Genomic DNA, 17642 nt, shown 5'->3' with positions numbered 1-17642 from the left:
TAAAGTCGCTGCGGATAGTGATTATGCCTGTTATAAGACAATAGTTGTTTTCTTTAGTAGTCTACTGCTGACATGTATAACCTAAATACATCAGACACAAATATCGATATCTATGCATGGTTGAGTGTCTATCGTATCGTTCATTGAAAAACAACTTATTACATTAATTGCAGTCAACTTGGCCGTGGAACACGTTATAGACAGTGGATTCTCATCATTGCTGGCTAACATAATTTGACCCCTTAGAAAAACTGGGCCGATAGCATTTCTGCACCCGCTGTGTGCAGCTAAGTTTCAAGTTAAGATGTCCGCATCGTTACAACATATAATAAACATGTTTATCAGATATTATAGAAGCGGAATGTCTGACATAATTCATTTCGCTAGTCCGGCTATCAGATGGGTCTAGTTGTCGAAGGGAGGGCATAAAAATAGTGAAATTAACTTATAGGCAGACAACCACACGAGTTGGACCAAATTACAAAAACTGAACACCCATGTTGAAGCGGAGGATACATTGCCAAGTTGGAAACGTTAGTTAAACATCGCTTCATACGCTTTGTCTCCCTACAATACGATATGATCTGCATCCACACCGGTGTCGAACCTAGACCATCCCATGTATCTGTAATGCAAGCACGTTGGAATTGCACTATTACGGGAACTGTTAGGATATAAAAATTAATTGTACACTCCCTTGGGTCTTTTTTAGATTACTAATTATGAAACTCCCTTATCGATTGGTAGATCGCAAAACGTCAGATTATCGGTCATCCTAATCATTTCACTAAATGGTATAATATTTGCTTCCATTAAGCGGTCTGGTTTTTTATGCCAAACATGATCAACAAAGATCTGTTGATTGTCAGCGCAGAAAAATTAGCCGAAAACTAAATTGTTTTCTTTCAACAATAACGGAACTACTTGTTGCCTTACGCGAAGTTTTACGTGAAGCCTTACAGAAACACTCTCTGAATTAGATGACCAGCTAACGCCATTATCATTCAAAGCGATTGTGGGTTAAGCCATTGTTTAAGCTGGTGTTTTACATAACGTAACGATCTTGTCATTGATGTGATCATATCCCCCACCGAGGCCAGTGTCGTACACGGACACGACAGTAGAGTGCAAGATGAGTTATTAATCGCTCTCGCAAAAACCAACCACTGTTTTTCCCTCCTGAAGTGCAATTAAAAATACGGGTGCTGCGACCTGTCTGTTTGTTTAGATATGTGTGTTGATTGCTTAACGTGGATAAAATTTCCCTCTTTTACGCGCCCGTTATCCTTTCATCGATAAAATTTAATGTACCGTGTCTTTGTCACCTAGCCCAAGTGTAAAGAAGAATCGTTATTGAGTGGCTGAAATTTGCTTAGAAAAGTTGTCAAGTAAATGATGATAATATTAACTAAGCCTCTATGTCCACATAATCCTTATGCTATGCCTTGAGAAAGTGCTAGGCTTGCCAAAGGGGAAATGCTCGACTGCCTTTTAACCTTCGATACTAGCTACCCTGAACATACTAGCGCCTGTAGCTTCGCGCGGTCCATTGAGCTTCTAGTTAGTGTGAATAGGCGCCGGTGTATGAGGTGTTTCCACATAAGCCATTGGGTCTATGCATCGTATCATAGTTTTCTTGTAACCGTCCCAGTTGTGAGTGCAATAGCAACGACACTAAGCGGCTGCACCCGTGCAGCGATTACTGTCGACCCACTCAGCGAGCTAAAACAATAGTAGACGTGTTAATCTTTGGTCCTCTACAGCGTCCGTTAAAGACTGAACAACGAGACTGACTCGGAAAACTCTATCCGGCGCGGCCAGGCCAAAAAACAATTTTTGGACATCGTCACAGAACCATTACGACTGCCGCAATGACGGGCAAGACGGCGTTCTGCTATTTGAGGTTGATGACACAAATAATTAATCCTAGTGGGACAGGTTATAAACGAGGTGGAAGTGCTTCTTTTGGTCTGTAAATAATCTCAGCTCGCTTAAATCATTCTATGATTATTAACAGCTAATTATATGACGTAGTGATAGTATTCAAGACAAGAGTTACTTCATTAATGGTCAAATAAGTAATCAATTTGTTGAAAGCAACAAACGAATTTCTACCTGTCCATTATCTCGATAAATGTCGATGTTCACGCAGGAGTCCATGTAGGTTGCTCTTCCCTTTGAAGAAAATTAATTGTTTTTTTTATATTATAAAGAATATTGCAAAAAGTAGCACTTCATCTTTTTCACTATTTCTGCAGCACTATTTCACAGTTTATTACAGCTAAGGGCGCACGCTAATCAACATTTTAAAAAAATTGATTTTACCCTCCTTGAAAATAACACACATCATAGGACTGACACCGAACGCCAAATCAGCTAACTAACTAATACTTTTTCGAATCGTAACAAATGGTGTTCCGCTTTAAAGTCACCAAGTAGCCATTCAGAGGTCGGCGCTTATCATCTGGGACGAATTCTACCAACAAGCGCTGGGCGCGCTGCAACAGTATGGTCTTATTCACTGCATTAGTGGATGTGGGCATGAAAAATATGTACTGGGTCGTTCTAGTCCGTTTGGATGTTTCTGATTATTTTTCCTTCTTTGGTTCCCCCCTTCTTACCGTATATTTTCTGACCCAGTCCGCTCCCCTCGCCCCCTTCGGGCCCGTTTGCCTTTTGGTACCGTTACCTTGTTATATTTTGCATGTACAATTTGCTCGAACTGCTACCGACGTTTGATAGTTGTCTAGCGCTCCGCTGGGAATGTGAAATTTCTTTTGCTTCTTGTTTTTTCTTTGATGAAGTGCAAAGATGAATGCTACATATTTCGTGCTACCTGAACCAGCAATGCCACTTTATCTTAAATGCTTTCCCTTCCAATACAATTTCGTCTGCTACTCGTTCTATTTGTCGGCGTCATCACAGCTCTAAGAGCCGGTCGATACAAATGCGTAATGGAAAGACTTCAAATACCAACACGATTTATTCTCCTTTCAGTACAGCCCAGGTATCAAACCATGAGTAGGTCTTTATGAGGTACGCATCGTTTTCCAGTGAGCTGTCTTACTTTTTCTGCTATAGCTCTGTCGGAAACCAACTGATCCGTAGAATAGAAACATGTCATAGTTTCTACTAGGTGTCTATTCACCCGTTCATAAGCAATTCGATCACAGGTCCAGCAGACGGCCTGGAGTACGAACTACCTGGGACCCAACATTATTTACCGTATCATTACCTCGTTGTGCTTATACCCGCCTACCAAAAAAACCCATCAATTCCTGCTCGATTCGGCCAGCTGTCTTCAACATGAACGAACGCTATACGCGTAGCTTTGTTTTGTTGAACTTTATTCGCTTCTACCGTGTTCCTTCCTAGATCCCCTCTACCTTGCGTTATTCTCCAGGTTAGGAGATAATCTTTCGCCAGCTCAATAGTAGGTAGTAGCGACTAGTACTGTCCATAGTGTAACGTAGTCGTATAAGTGGCAGCTATTGTTATAATCGATAGCGTACTTATAAAGCTTCGGACGAAGGTAGCAGTAGCAAGACCGAATCCTGTCATGACTGTTCGCCCACCTCCTGACGGCTTCACAGAACATAAAGCAACTAGCTGCTTGCTACGCTGTCTTCCTGTCCCTCAACCAACGAACTCCTTCGTTAGCCCTGGCCGACCATATGCACCAACCGTCTTCAGCTGTCTCTGCCGAACTTCTGTCCGCTTGAAAGTCTTAGAGGTTGTCATTACCGGACAACCATATGCAATCGTGAAAGGCTCAGCAATAACAGGCGTCGTGTTGAGCCGTAGTTAAAGCAAGCAACCTCGTCGTGGCGTGTAGGCCGATCATCCTTTGTTAGAGCAAAACTAGCAGAACAACACAGATCATTGTGAGCATCAGCAGTATGAGAGTATTCGCCGTCGTGGCTGACCGACCGGCTATCTGTATGCGAAAAACGTATAACACGCTCTGCCGAGCGGATACAGTTAGCAAGAGATGTAAACGGGTGGTTACGGCTTCCCGAGGATCGCAACGCGATCAACACAAGACTCCGTTTGATGGTGGCGCCATCGTTAGTTCCACATTGTTCCGAGCTGGCGCTATGTTGTAAACCCACAGCAGCCGCCACAACAACAACAAGAAAGATGGCAACAGCGACAGCAGAAGACAGTCAGTCGACCGCGTTTGCTGTGTCCGCTTCGGGGGTTCCTGTGGTAGCAGCGGCTGTGCAGTCGCAAATACATATATGTATATATTCTACCAAATCAATCTAACCTCTTACTGTCCAGTCACCTGGTTGAAGGGGACAATGAAGGACAGTCTGCGAAAACGACGGCAATTATAACGATGGAGAAAATGGAAACGAACCGATTAGCAAAGGGTTTCTATTTATTTTGTTGGGTGGGATACTGGCGGTCACCCCCCTTTCTTCTCCACCTACTTTGAATCGGCTTCCTTTCTTCCCCGGCAACAAAGATGTCGCTGTATTAGATCGCATTGTTTGACACTTATTGTCGGTTATTTCTTCGTCTCTTCGAATTTTCTCCTTTCTACCTTTTTTGTTCCATTACTGGCTATTCTGCTATTTGACGGCGCGTGCAACCTTCGTCGTGTTACAACAGCATCAGCAACAACATCAACAATGATAATAATAATAGTAAGAACAACGCCTCCAGAATAGCCGCGCGACATGAGGCCAGCGGTGGTGACGCTAACCGGTTCAACAGCTGCGGTAGCGTCAAAGAGCGGCAGCTCGAGTTCCAATTCGCGCTTTAACTCCAGTGCAGGCTGACTCTGGTCACAAAGACGAACACAGAAGGATACTGTTGCAGAAGACGTGTGAAAGTCGACAAAATGATCATGGCAACACCGAGCATCGGCGACACGGTTACGCGTAGTGGCGTTTCGACTATGTGATGAAAACGGTGAGCAGGAATAGGAAGACTGAAGACTATAGTGTACGTTGTCGGCGTTTCGTTTCACCTGATGCGGACGACGATTCCGAAGCAGCCAGCAGGATTTGGAGCAGCCTGGGATTAAGCCGCATGCTTGCGAGTTAGCCGGCTAGAAACGGTTAAACGATTCGACATTGTTCCAGTTACTGTAGAATAGATAATAGTAACGAAGGTATGGATGAAACCAGCATGTTGATAAGAGCCTGTTCAATTCGGGTAGTTTGCACAGCTTATTAAAACTATAGCCATTGGAAACAATGGAACTCGTTGCTTGCGACACGGGTACAAAGTACTTCTAGCCAAGTCTAGCGTTGCCTAATCCCATCTGAAGGCTTCCCAAGATCGCTTTTTATTCAATATTAATACTATAGATACTCTATCGTTTTTGAGACAACGGCATATATTCTGGCGTCGATCAGATGCGAGTGGTAGGTTCAATCAAGCTAGCTTGATCATCATCACTATCTTAGGATAGATAAGTATAAGGAATGCACCTGTATTGGACTAATATTTGGCCATCTCTCGAGGTGAACTATTAAACTGATTTACTGCACACGTGTGCGTAGAATCTCTGAAATTTTTAATATTCGAAAGTTTCTCCTACTACATCGTGCATGGAATAGAGAAGAAATAAACGATTCATTCGAAGCAACTGTTTTATAATATATATGTTTATTGCGGAAAAAAAATATGCTGTTGTTATCTAGAACAAATGCATCAACTCGAACGTTTATGCCAGCTTCAGGCGTTACTATGTTTTGTTTGATTCCATCAATTAATGGCATACCAAGTTAATGTTCCTAAAGTGCTAATGACTGAATACCGTGTGTAGTTGGTCTTTGACACTAGTTTCATAGCCCTAGACAATACCTTAGCAACACTATCTTTATCGGATCCTGCTTGATCGTATGCTCCTGCTGACATCGCTGACTTTGACAACGACGACAGCCGTAATAGCGTAATAGTAGCCAAAGCGATAACTTGGTCGCTAAACGTTACCCGTATGCTAGAAAACCTGACAGCTGACTTTACTGACTTCCACAGATCGGTGGGTTCGAGTGGCGAGCAAACGGCCGTTCGTTGCAAGCGTTTGACGACTTCACCGTTAGCTGTTCCTCGTTCTTTTTGGACGTTTGAATTTGTTCGACGTTCGACGGTAGGCAGCATCGCGCTTGGGGCAATAGCTGGGTCGGGTTAGCCAGCGGCAACAGTCGTCTCTAGTTATTGCTCCAGTGGTTATTACATCGCTGCATCGATGGTATATCAACGAACTGCTCAACTGCTTCACTCCAGCAATAAGGCAATAGCAAGAAGGACAGAAAGACTAGAATCAACGACAGCATTTGTTAGCGCCGCTAGCAAAAATCACCGGCTTGTGTCCATTGGCTCATTCTAGCGTTAGCTCGTATGTCCATGTGCTTCATTCGTATATTTGGGGATTCAGTCATTAGTCGGTCGTCAGGTTGGCTCTCAGGCTGTGTACCATCGCTCTGTGAGTGTGTCTGTTGTATGTGTTTGTATGTATATCTGACTGAGTATTCTCCACCTTCGGACTCTCGTGACACAGATTCTCGTTTTCATCCAATAGAACACTACGAGTCGCAATCGCCGGCCTGTAGACAACATTCCACAACGAACATCAGACGGTCGGTCGGTCGGTCGGTCGGTCGGTCGGTCGGCCCAGGGGCCATCATTTGGCCAGCTATACGTAGTCGAAGCGGTGCCATTTCTCCCCACAGCAGGAACGCCACCAAGCAACCAACTAATAGTGAGCGATTCATGCTACGAAACGATGCCAGACAAGCCGGCCCGAACTGAAAACAAGAAGATTCCTTCCCTTAGCCAATCTTCAACCACTACCTCTGTGGCCAAACCCGCTGTAAAATCCTCTTCCAGCTTCATGAGCTGATGATAGTATCGTTGCTGTGTTCTGCTGGAGCGCCGATGTTACCTCAGTCGCTGCTTCAACCGGCACCGTTTCTGATCCTGCATCCCTTCTGACACCAGCATTCGCTTCGAGAACCGCGTACTTCATTTTTTTCGTCTTCGTCTGCTTTTACCGCGAGCGCCGCTTCTAGGCCACCGGTCAAAGAGGCTTTGGTGACGTGGCTGTTGTCGTTCAAACTGCTGTTGTTGTTGTTGTTGTAGCGATGGTTATGGTGATGTTGCCGTTTTCTTTCTGCACCATCGTGTCAGCGGGGCTCACAGTCAAATGACGGAATGCCGGCGACCTGCATCTGGGTAGTGACGGGGTTCAAAGTGACGCGGGCACATGGACCAACAGTAAGGGTCTAACAGCGGCCGGGACGACGAGACCGCCATCGGGCTATGCTGCGTGAACATCTAATACTCATATCGTGGTAACTTCAACGATCTATCCGCCAAGAGAAACCTCTCAATCGGGATGGGTCTAGGAGTGGTGTACAGTTCCAGAAAGCGTGCGGTTAGTAACCGCATTTGCTTTCGGGGACGAGTAGAACTCACGTTAAAACAACGAGGAGCAGAGAATATTGCTCCATTATTGTGACTGTTCATAGTAGCTACCAGTATTGGTCGTAGTAACTAAACCGCCTTCATGAAATAGGGCAGCGGGAAGACGTTTGCCTGCTAAATTTGCAGACACGTGGCTTGGCCCAAGCTCTAAGCCGTTCGTCTAGCCCCGAAGGGGCTGTCTAAAGCAGCAGTGCAGAAACATTCCTTTATTGATATTCCTCGAGTAGAACGTCGAACATGAACTCCATTTCCGCCTATTTATAAATCGATAACTATGACTGCTACTATATTTTATTTATATATGGTTGTTGGTTCGCTTTTAGGTGACATACAACTAGTAGAATAATGTTTGCCTTTAACGATACGATTTAAACAAACCAGCACAGTTTGTTTGTATTCTAAGCAGATGTATACATTTAATGGTATAAGCGACCAGTCTGTAGGTTCGATGAAGAGGTCACAGCAACAGCACGACCTGTGTATTATATCTATGTCTTCAACAGATTGAGAGGTTTCATCGACTCATATGTTACCCTGTTGTTTTTTTGTCGCTGATATCTTTTTTGACCCATAATGTTCGCGAAATATGGAAGTTCGATAAGCGTATGGACATAACGAATACTACAACGAATAAAAATCTACTTGACGCATCGTTCAACCCAAATCTGCTGCTTCACGAGGTTTTACTTATTGGATTTACCCGTTGCTCGACTGATCTAGACCAGAACTTCGTTGCGAGATTGCCTGTTTTTAATAGTTTCATGACAGAAACACAAAGAAAAGCAAAACTATCCGATAACTAAATATTCGGAGCTTTTCTTAGGCCGAGCCATTCTTAAAAGTTCTTCAAGGTCTACCCTTTCTTGGCTACCCCCGATATTGCCTTGCATGTACATCGATTCATTCGCGCCGCTGTTTTTTTTTTGCTTATACTATACGCACGATATGCAGTGCCGGTCATTACAATGACTTCGGCGTTGCAAAAAGTCCTTGCTTCAGTTCAAAGCGTGTGACGCGCGTTGCCTGCTGTGATAATCATGGGTGCGCAATGGGCACCTCTATGCTCTCGTTTCTGAAAGAAGTGACCGTGGTAGAAATACATATTGACTGCATCGCCTCCCAACGAAGTTGATGTCGCCTAACAAAGATGAATCTCTGCTGCTGCTGCGTCCGTTGAATACCGTTTTTTACCCCTATTGTTTTGATTTGACGCGGGTACTGGACCCGCAGACATCGTCGCTTCCATTTCGACTGTCGTGTTTTGATCTATTTAGTACTTTGCCGTAAAGACGCCGGCGAAGCGTTTTCTAGTGCATATTTTGTTGATACTCGCGTACGACGTATGTGTATACATAAAACGACCTTAGACGTCGAACATGCGTCGACATTAAAATTGGTACTAGCCGATGGGTCCTAAAGTAACGCACATCCAGGCGTGTAAACATTCAGTACAACGGCATATAGAAGCATCACGAGCAGCTGCAGCAGTGGTAAGAACTGGGCCACGGTGAATGACGCTATTGCACGTTCTGGAACACTCGTTCCCTCAAGGTGCGACGAGGAACGGGATATTTGTCGTGGCTTCGTTGACTGAATGATTTTGCCAGTCAGCATGTGTGTCTAATGCTTCGAATTGGCCGGAATTCCGCTATCACGTACTAGATAGAATTAACATTCCTAATAATGACTGCATAACAGTACGGAACAATAGAATTATCTAGCAAAAGATTTCGTTTGACGAAATATGTGCTCACTATAATTGAATAATGCATAATGACGGCCTGTGTAAGATAAGCATAGTATACCGTACGATCCTGAACTTTGCGCTGTGATGTCAGCTTCACGGAAATTACTGCATATATATATATATATATATATATATATATATCACTGCTATTCGCAGTATCGGAATTATCTGGTATCAGTAGCGCATTCAATCGGAGCATATTACTAGTTCAGAACTGGTTTCAGCTTACTCGTTGTCACACGAATTAGTTTCTTAGTAAAAACTTAAACATTATTGACATTATATGTCCTCGTATAGTTGAATCTCGTATACCCCAAGCAGATTAAATCGACCCTAAGCATACGATCACAGTCAAACATCTTTTGACTTGATTGGGCCGAGTTGGCTCAATTAACTTCCTTCACACATCTCGACACAGACGTCAATGGCAGCTTCAATAATCATGTTGACTCGCAAGCACAGATATTAACCCTGTGACAGTATTCAAATCGCTACGCGGTTTATAGGAATCTACAGCAGAATGAAAGGAAGTAAATTTTCAAAAAATTCAGTAGTACAGGCGTTCATGTAGGTGCCGTACATTTCGGTAATGCCAGAAATAGCAAGTCGGTAGAGGTAGATGATTTGCAAAGAACGGTGATGTCTTTCAAACAGAGTGTTGCATTCCACTACGATTCTTCATTGATCAGCTTATGGTTCTCAACGAAGAGGCCGATCCGACTGTTAGCGTGTCCATAGACGCCAATGGCCTACCCCCTGTCAAAGCTCGACTACATATAAATTCACAGCATTGCAAGAGCCAGTGCTCTTGTTCAATGAAGGATCGTAGTTATAGTGACTCACGTTCGCATGAGTTGTGTTGCAATTTCTTCCTACAACGGGGTGGCAATTGTCGGTCGTGCCCCTTCTCCCTCCGGCTTTCTCTCGTCCGTCAGCATCGGCTCTTGCAAATGCGCCTGCGTTGGATCGGACCACCAGCAATAGCGTTGCGCCAGATCGCGATCCAGAATATTGGGTTCTGCTGCCTTAATCGCCTTTACGCAAGCATGGACGCTTGCTGTGTAATTCTGTAAGCTAGACCTATTTTTCCTCGGTCCCTTGTTCTCTTTACCTTTACATTCTATAATTCCTTTCCCTCCCTGTCGGTCTTTGCCTCTGCGTTCATTTCAAATATGCTGCACTTCGTCTACATTTCTTATGCGATACATCTACGTTGGACAGAGAGCCTCCCATTCGTTGTATTCTTGACTTACGGCCAGACTCACTACCTCAATGTCTTTTCGACGTTCAACCGGAGAGTCTTCGTCAATGGAACGCAACGAAACAGGGCAGCAATTTTCAACACGAAACCAACCCCGTCAGCGGCAGACAGCGTCCAGGGTCGACTGCGATCGTTGCTCACAGACAGCATCTTTACATTGGAACATTGTAACTAGCCGGGGTCAGTCGAGCTGTGTAGTCAAATGGTCTGGTGAAGTCGAACATTCTGGCTACTTCGACCGATCGCTAGAGTTGTTGAGGCTCTGGCCTTTCTGTGCTTCTGTCGCTGCTTCAACATTATTTTGTGGTGGTAGCAGTACGTTGTTTGTGACGTTATACTACTTCGACAGCGAGGGCATTAACGGAAAACTGTAAGAAGAAGACCTGGGCTGCAAAGTGACGAGCCACGGTGCCGCGAAGCTGCACGGCGCTCGTTGTTCTACCCCGTTCTACTCCATACACAATATATATGCTGGGCGCTGAGGTAGTCCTGCTATGATACAGTCGGTCAGATCTCGGTGTAATTTGCTTCGAAGTCGCGCAGCTCTGAACGTCGTAATTCAAGAACTAACGTCACAGGAGCTGCCCGGTTGATGAGAAACGGGGGGGTCATTGACCTCGTTGGTGGCACTGCGGCATCAGGGGTGCGGTGGCTAAAAAGCGACGAATCGACTAAGTTTTGTACAATAGCGGGGGTAGCATTTGTTTTCTTCCCCGTCCTTATTTGGCCGGCTATTTTTTTGCTGCGGATTTTTACCGCTTTGTTCCTGTTTCGAGTCAATCCTTGCAGTTCCTGCAGTGGAGACAAGAGGGCCAGACAAAATCTCAGCCAAAGAAAGAACTTCACAGCAATAAAACTTCAAGAGAACGAGTGAAAAAATGCAATCAGGCGAATTTTTTTGGTGTCCTCCGTAACAACGATGGTGAATAACTTGTTTGGTATCGTATTGGCAGGTTATCAGTTCAACTTTTGTAAGCTACCTCGCAGAAGTGTTCGTTGATATTTGCTCAACCTGTTAGAGCTTCGTCCTCAAGTAATTATGAGTCATGTATGTGCCCATCATTGGGGGCACACTACCGTTAGCGTCAGCGTCAATGTTGATAACACGGGCAGTAGAATAGGACAGAGCCAAAACACTAGAGAAGGGACATTCTGGCACTCTTAACGAGGGCAGATTCAGCATAAAGCATCGCGTTGCTTCTTGTGCACTGCATATCGTTGTTAATTAAATATTGCGTTAGATTATTGAACTCACATAAAACTGAGAGTACTCATTTGCAGTGCCACTACCATACACTCACGTCTGTCACCAGATCATAATTTGTTGTCATGACTCTTCCCTATCGAATACTAATACCCATCTAATTCTTTCAACTAAAGAATTACAAAGAGACACTCCTTATAATTGAGCCGATTGTCCTTAGGCTCTGTACTATGATTATTGAAAGGATCTTGTATTCATCTTTTTCTTCAAAGACATCTACTTTTAATATTATTTCGCGTCTTATTTTTCTTTCTATCCGGTCGCGGATCAAAGCAAGGCATTTTCGTAGCGGGAGAAAACATTCGACAATTATACCGTCATGATCACTTATAGATGCGTTTAACCCATTCCTATTACATGAGTAGTTTCCTAGAGTCATTTGAACAAAAATAGATTGTTTGTCACAATATTGAACGATGTAAAACCAGCCTCTGTTTTACAATAGTACGAATATACAAAGACCCCGGTTTTTCATCCATGTTAGGGAAAAAAGGTTGTTGGTCTGTTAGCGTTTTGGATATGAACTTTGGGACATTCTTTGTTTGCATTTGGCCACAAAGGCCAAAGCGGCCAACGGTGTAAGCAAACATTTCTTTCGGATTTTTCACTCGATGACGACAAACACAAGAAAATCTCTATCGAAAAGACTGAAGGACAAATGATAGAAAAATCTGTTTTTAAAGCATACGAAAACGCGATACGTGTTCCACATTGAGCTTCGACGCCTTGCTAATATAGTTCGCTCTAGTAGCACATTACGTAGACTAAGCAAATAACGGAAGAGGACATTGCCAACTTCTCTAACGGGATTCTTCTTCTTCTGCTTTTTCCGACTGCGGGCCGGGCCGGGCCGTACGGGAACTCCGTTTCTGTTGTTTTGGCGCTATCGCAGCCAATACAATCGCCTATCATTAGAGTTATTTAGGCGATGAATCGAGTGAAAGTGACAAGGGCCCGACCGATGCTGTAGCTTGGATCAATATACTTTGCAGCTTGGTGCGAACTCGCTGCCATCTTACAGAAGGACACTATCTATAAATAAATATACGTAGCCTGAACGACAACTGTGCCAATATGGCGGCTTAACTAATCAGCTGCCATTTAACTTTTATATATACATTTGTATTTTTTTCTATATCGAGAAAAGTGCTATTGATTGTCTATTACTTAGGACGTGTCTAATGCATATCATCTTCTATGCTATCTTGAAGCAGGGGGGATGGAAACGAAATCAGTTATCATATCATTGTTCTTTAAACGACTCTACCCGGTTTAGTTCCCTTGTTCTCTTCGCCATGGACTGACAACATCAGTGACTAGATCACTCGGGTGTCATGTGTAGACGCAATCAGAAAGCTTCTGGATTGACGAAATCTTTTTTCTAGATGAGGCTGAAGCCATTGTTTTAAAATTTCGCTGATAACTGAAACTCATTAATGCTTCGGGCAAGCTACGGTGCTATAAAGTGCAATAGCACCATTCATTTACCTGCTTCTTGAAATTACCTTTTGTGCTCTAAAAATACCGAAAAGCATTTGGGGCTGAGAGCTGCAGGAAGGAACCAACATCTAACTTATTTTAATTCGTTTCAAGTCTCTCTTATTATGGACCCATTTCTGTTAATCTGTTAACCTTTATCAGACCATAGCATAATAACAAATGAGAACAAGTTAATTCTTTTTGAACTAAATCGATCTAGTCTCCAATAAGGCTTCTACGTAAAGCTATTTCGTACATTTCTGGTATGATCGCTTCCATATTAATGAGTAATAACCGTTTGCTTTCCAGAAGGATATCTGTTTATTGCTTTTTTGGGCGAAGAATGTTGGCGAACGCAGTGTAAATAACAATGAGAGCTTACTCAAAGTCGGCACGAGTCTTCACGTCGGCTCAGTCTGAGAAGGTACTTCGGGGCATAGAAAGATTAGGCTGCTTCTATAAGAACGTGACCCGGTTACGACGTGCGCGTCTTCGATATAATCGTCGCATCGCGTAGCAGCAGACATCAGCTATTAAGTTGTTTTTTTTTCCTTATATATATATAGTTTATATTTTCGCGACGGGCTGCAAGGATCTACTTCGTTTTCTTAATCAAAAAAAGTTAAATCGAGCTCAGCAGTTGCTTACGGTAAGGACTCGCTTATCAGTGCGCCAGAAAGCGTCCTGCGGTCGTTCTACAGTTGTCATTGACGCTTGTATGACAAGACAATTCTGGTGGTAGGTTACGACTAAATTTTCCTTACAGTGTGTATGTGTGTGCACGCGCGCTCGCAGTATTTCCAATACAATTAGGAGCAAACGGAATTGAACAACAAAGGGTCAACGGTAAATCAGCGTAGGGGCGTCACAACTGCTGATTAGTCCACAAGAATAGTGTAACTTGCTATATATTGATACAAAGCCAGCTGTGTTGACAGCTGATAAAAATTTTCGTATGCGAAACTGAGGAGGCCATAGCATGCCATCATCAGACCGAGGGATTCCTTTCGCGATGGACTTGATAACGTTGGCGTCTGAAATGATTTCCGAGACGCTAACTGTGGACGATATCTGACGACAGTTTAATGTATAAGCGGAAATATCGATTTTGTTCGTGGCTTTGTTTTTGGGTTTTTATGAGAGAGATTTACAAAACAGTTTCAAAAAACATTGTAGTGGGTTGTCCGGAGCTATTTAGCGGGCTGGAAAACTTAAATGAGATTGTTGAAGAAGGTATCTAGGTAAGAACGACGAAATTTTAACATGTTTTAGATGCGGTCCTTTTATTCTTTACCTATTGCAGTCAGCACTTAGGGAGCTTCTTGAACGTCTTCTAGCTCACAGACAAGCCCTGGCAAAATTTAAGTGGTCAGCACAAGCTTGAATTGCGATTGACCACTTCTGTCTTTGTTAGCTTTTGTCCGCAATTGTTCTGGCCCACTCGTTCTCACGGGTGCCAGTTGTGAGTATTCGAGTCATGAAATGCTCTGCTTACTTTTCATTGCTAAATAATCATTTACCATTTTGTTTCGTCGAGATCTTGGAAGCCATATTACCGACCAGCCGTTCGAACTAGAACAGTTGATACGCCAACGGCTGCGACATAGTGAAATATTGTATTTATATATATTAACTTTTTACGATATACTTCTTAGACGATAAACTTGATCGGCAAATTGCCAGTAGTTTCCATCCGATAACTTTCAGGAAGTTTTGTTACATTTATAACGTATCTAGCAGTAAGCAAATGTTGAAAGCTCACATCTAGAACATTCTACATGCAATAAACATAGCTGGAATCGAATTGAAATGACAAAAAACGAAAGATAGCGACTACAAACATGGAAAATAACATTTAAGAATTTCAAAATGACTCAATAGAAAAAGAGTGAACTTTCCGTAAAGCTGAGTTGAGAAATGTGTTGCCTTATTCAAGTGTGAAGGGTTCGTGTTTGTAGCACTATAGATAAAATAATGATTTATAATTACATCACAAAAGTATCGTCAAACGGTACTATTAAATGACCATTACTACTCCATCAGGCCGTTAATATCTATGCGTTAATATATGTCCCGCGCGTCCACTGAGGCAGTCATGTTAGAACTCGCGTCATTAGAATACCTACGAACGGAAGTGTACTCACGCGATTGCTTCCTGCGTGATTGGCGTCTGCTGGGGCGATCTCATCCTGGCGATGTTAAAAGTTAGTGCGGCCCGTAATGACGATGGCAACGATCAACTTGAGAGAAATCTTCCTCCTTACTGCTGTTGTTTTTCTACTGGCGTCGTTCGTCTACGAAGTTTACGCCGGTTACCGTCTAATTTAGCTTTCTTTGGGGGGTTGCTCGTACTCAAGTGACACCTTATAATGGTGACATCGTTTCCTTTGTATATACGTACTTGTATGGGTGGGTAGATTAATCAATTAATGGCAGCTTTGGGGCTTTGATGTTTGATAGCTAGTTACAAATGGGTTCAGCGAAGATATTACGTTTTGCCAACTTCAGGGAAGAAGAGCGGTTCGTTGAACCTTGTGTAGGCCTTTGGATTTCGGTTTTCAGGCTTGTCGTTGTTGTTGGCCTACTTGTTATGAGTGTTGTTGCTGTACAAAGAGTTATTCACACAGATGACACGGATGGGACGAGCAGTAACAGTTTGTGACACGGAAATACGAACATTCGCTAGATAGCAATAGACGAGCAAGATCCTAGGGAATGTCCAAGCTCAGTAGTGAGTCAGCTAATGCGACCTGCAGGAAGGAAAATAAACAAAAAGTAAACACATTAGACAACCTAATTATAAAAATAATAATGACCATCATAACAATAATTATTATCAGTATTTTTTGATGTACTGTAGACCTAAGTAGTGGTCTCCATTGTCCGGAACTTTGACAAAACGTAGGTTTGTAACGCCTAAAAGATGATTTTGCTAGAACAACAAATTAAACTCACTCCATTTAAGATAGATGAAGCAGTTATTTATTGTTACCATCGTTAAGTTTAGTGATCAACGTAAGCCATTTCAGTTCCCAGCCAATAAAGACTACCACATTTATGAGTAGGCTTTGTTCGCCCTCTCCTGGTAAAGCTGACATTGCATTGTACCGCTTCTATATAGTGTAAATAATAATACATCGGTGACACGTTATTTACTATGCTAGCTGGCAATTAAAAAATCGGAGAGCAGCGCCTAAAAGATGATGGAGATCGGCGCTCGGTCGTCATCTCATACCGTTGTTCGTCAGCTCTGACCGTCGCGCTCTGTCTGTTTCTCGGTCTGATTATCTGAGTAAATCTTTTGCACAGCTGCTTTTTCTGACCAGATCTAAGTGTCTTAACATCCAGTCACGTTTTTCTGCCCGATTGAGTGTTGGTGGCGACAAGCATGCGTCTGAGATATGCTTAGCCAAGACGAAATTCGCGAAGTAAGCCGTACTGATTTGTACGTTTTGTAGCAGCTCGACAGCATTTCCTTTCTCTTCAGTGTCGCCCGGCAAACTTATAAATGGTAAGGTTCATTTAAGTTGGCCCCACGTATGAGCACGTGGCGACGGGACTTGCCATACGGTGTTAATACTTAAAAGGACCAAGCAATATTAATTCAGCACCGACATGACTACTCGATGCTTTCATGGTGTCAGTGCTATCGTGATACGAACGATGGGTCTGACGAGTCCCATAGATGATCGTGTCTGCTCAGAGAACGCGGTCTCTGTCTTCCAGTTTTCTCTGTGTAACGATGATAACAACAACTATACGCAAGTAAACGTCGACCTGTTAGTGCCGGCCGATGCACTGAATGTTGTCACCCACCGTGCAGAGGAACATGCGCAAACAAATTTAGGTATATTGTGGTTGAGTCGCCGCTGATGGCAGGCAAGAAAAGAGGAGATAAGACGCGCTGCAGTGCCTTGTATCCGAAAGGGCACGTTAGTTATCATGACGCTCGCACAAGGTGAAATTAGCGAGAGGCGATTCCGTTACGTTTCTCTTCTCCCTACATACGCTCCTCCTCTTGTCGTACTTCAGCTTCTTTTTCTAGCCATAAAAAGTGAGAATTTAGAAACAATGCTGCCAGTGGCCGTTACACTGAGATCAGTCACAATAGGGCAGCGAACCGCCTGTATCTCACTTGGTCGGCGGGCTGACTAGATGGAAAATCTGATCTGATCTCGTTTTGCTGTGGTTTGTTCGGGGCGGTTAAAAGATCTAAGGTTGGGTCTAGGAGTGTGACTGCAGCGCCTCAACTATTTATGCTTGACCCAGCCGTCTGGTAATGCTTGCGGTTGCTTCTATATCTTTCTGTAGGATCGTGTGTGTCCTGGGTGGCAAAAGCCGTTTGCGGTTTCGTCGCTTTTCTTCAAATGTTTCTGTTCCTCCCTCAAAGTCATTGGCTTCAGCTTTATCGGCGAAGATTAACGGGATAATGACTCACTAAAGACGTC

At 43.4% G+C, this 17642-nt stretch overlaps 1 protein-coding gene across 1 annotated transcript in view; it reads right to left on the bottom strand.

The window, feature by feature from the left end:
• bru1 (bruno 1) overlaps positions 1 to 15944 on the bottom strand; it is a 48679-nt gene extending 32735 nt beyond the window's left edge. The window contains exon 1 of the mRNA XM_022789192.2: positions 15339 to 15944. Coding sequence (XP_022644927.1) covers positions 15339 to 15382 — 44 coding nt within the window. The 5' untranslated portion in view covers positions 15383 to 15944. The remainder of the gene's footprint in view (positions 1 to 15338) is intronic.
• Positions 15945 to 17642: the final 1698 nt, after the last annotated feature.

The sequence above is a fragment of the Varroa destructor genome, unplaced genomic scaffold (assembly GCF_002443255.2).
Source record: "Varroa destructor unplaced genomic scaffold, Vdes_3.0 BEIS01000001.1, whole genome shotgun sequence".
Classification (NCBI taxonomy): Eukaryota; Metazoa; Arthropoda; class Arachnida; order Mesostigmata; family Varroidae; genus Varroa; species Varroa destructor.
This window is presented reverse-complemented; position numbering and strand designations above follow the sequence as displayed.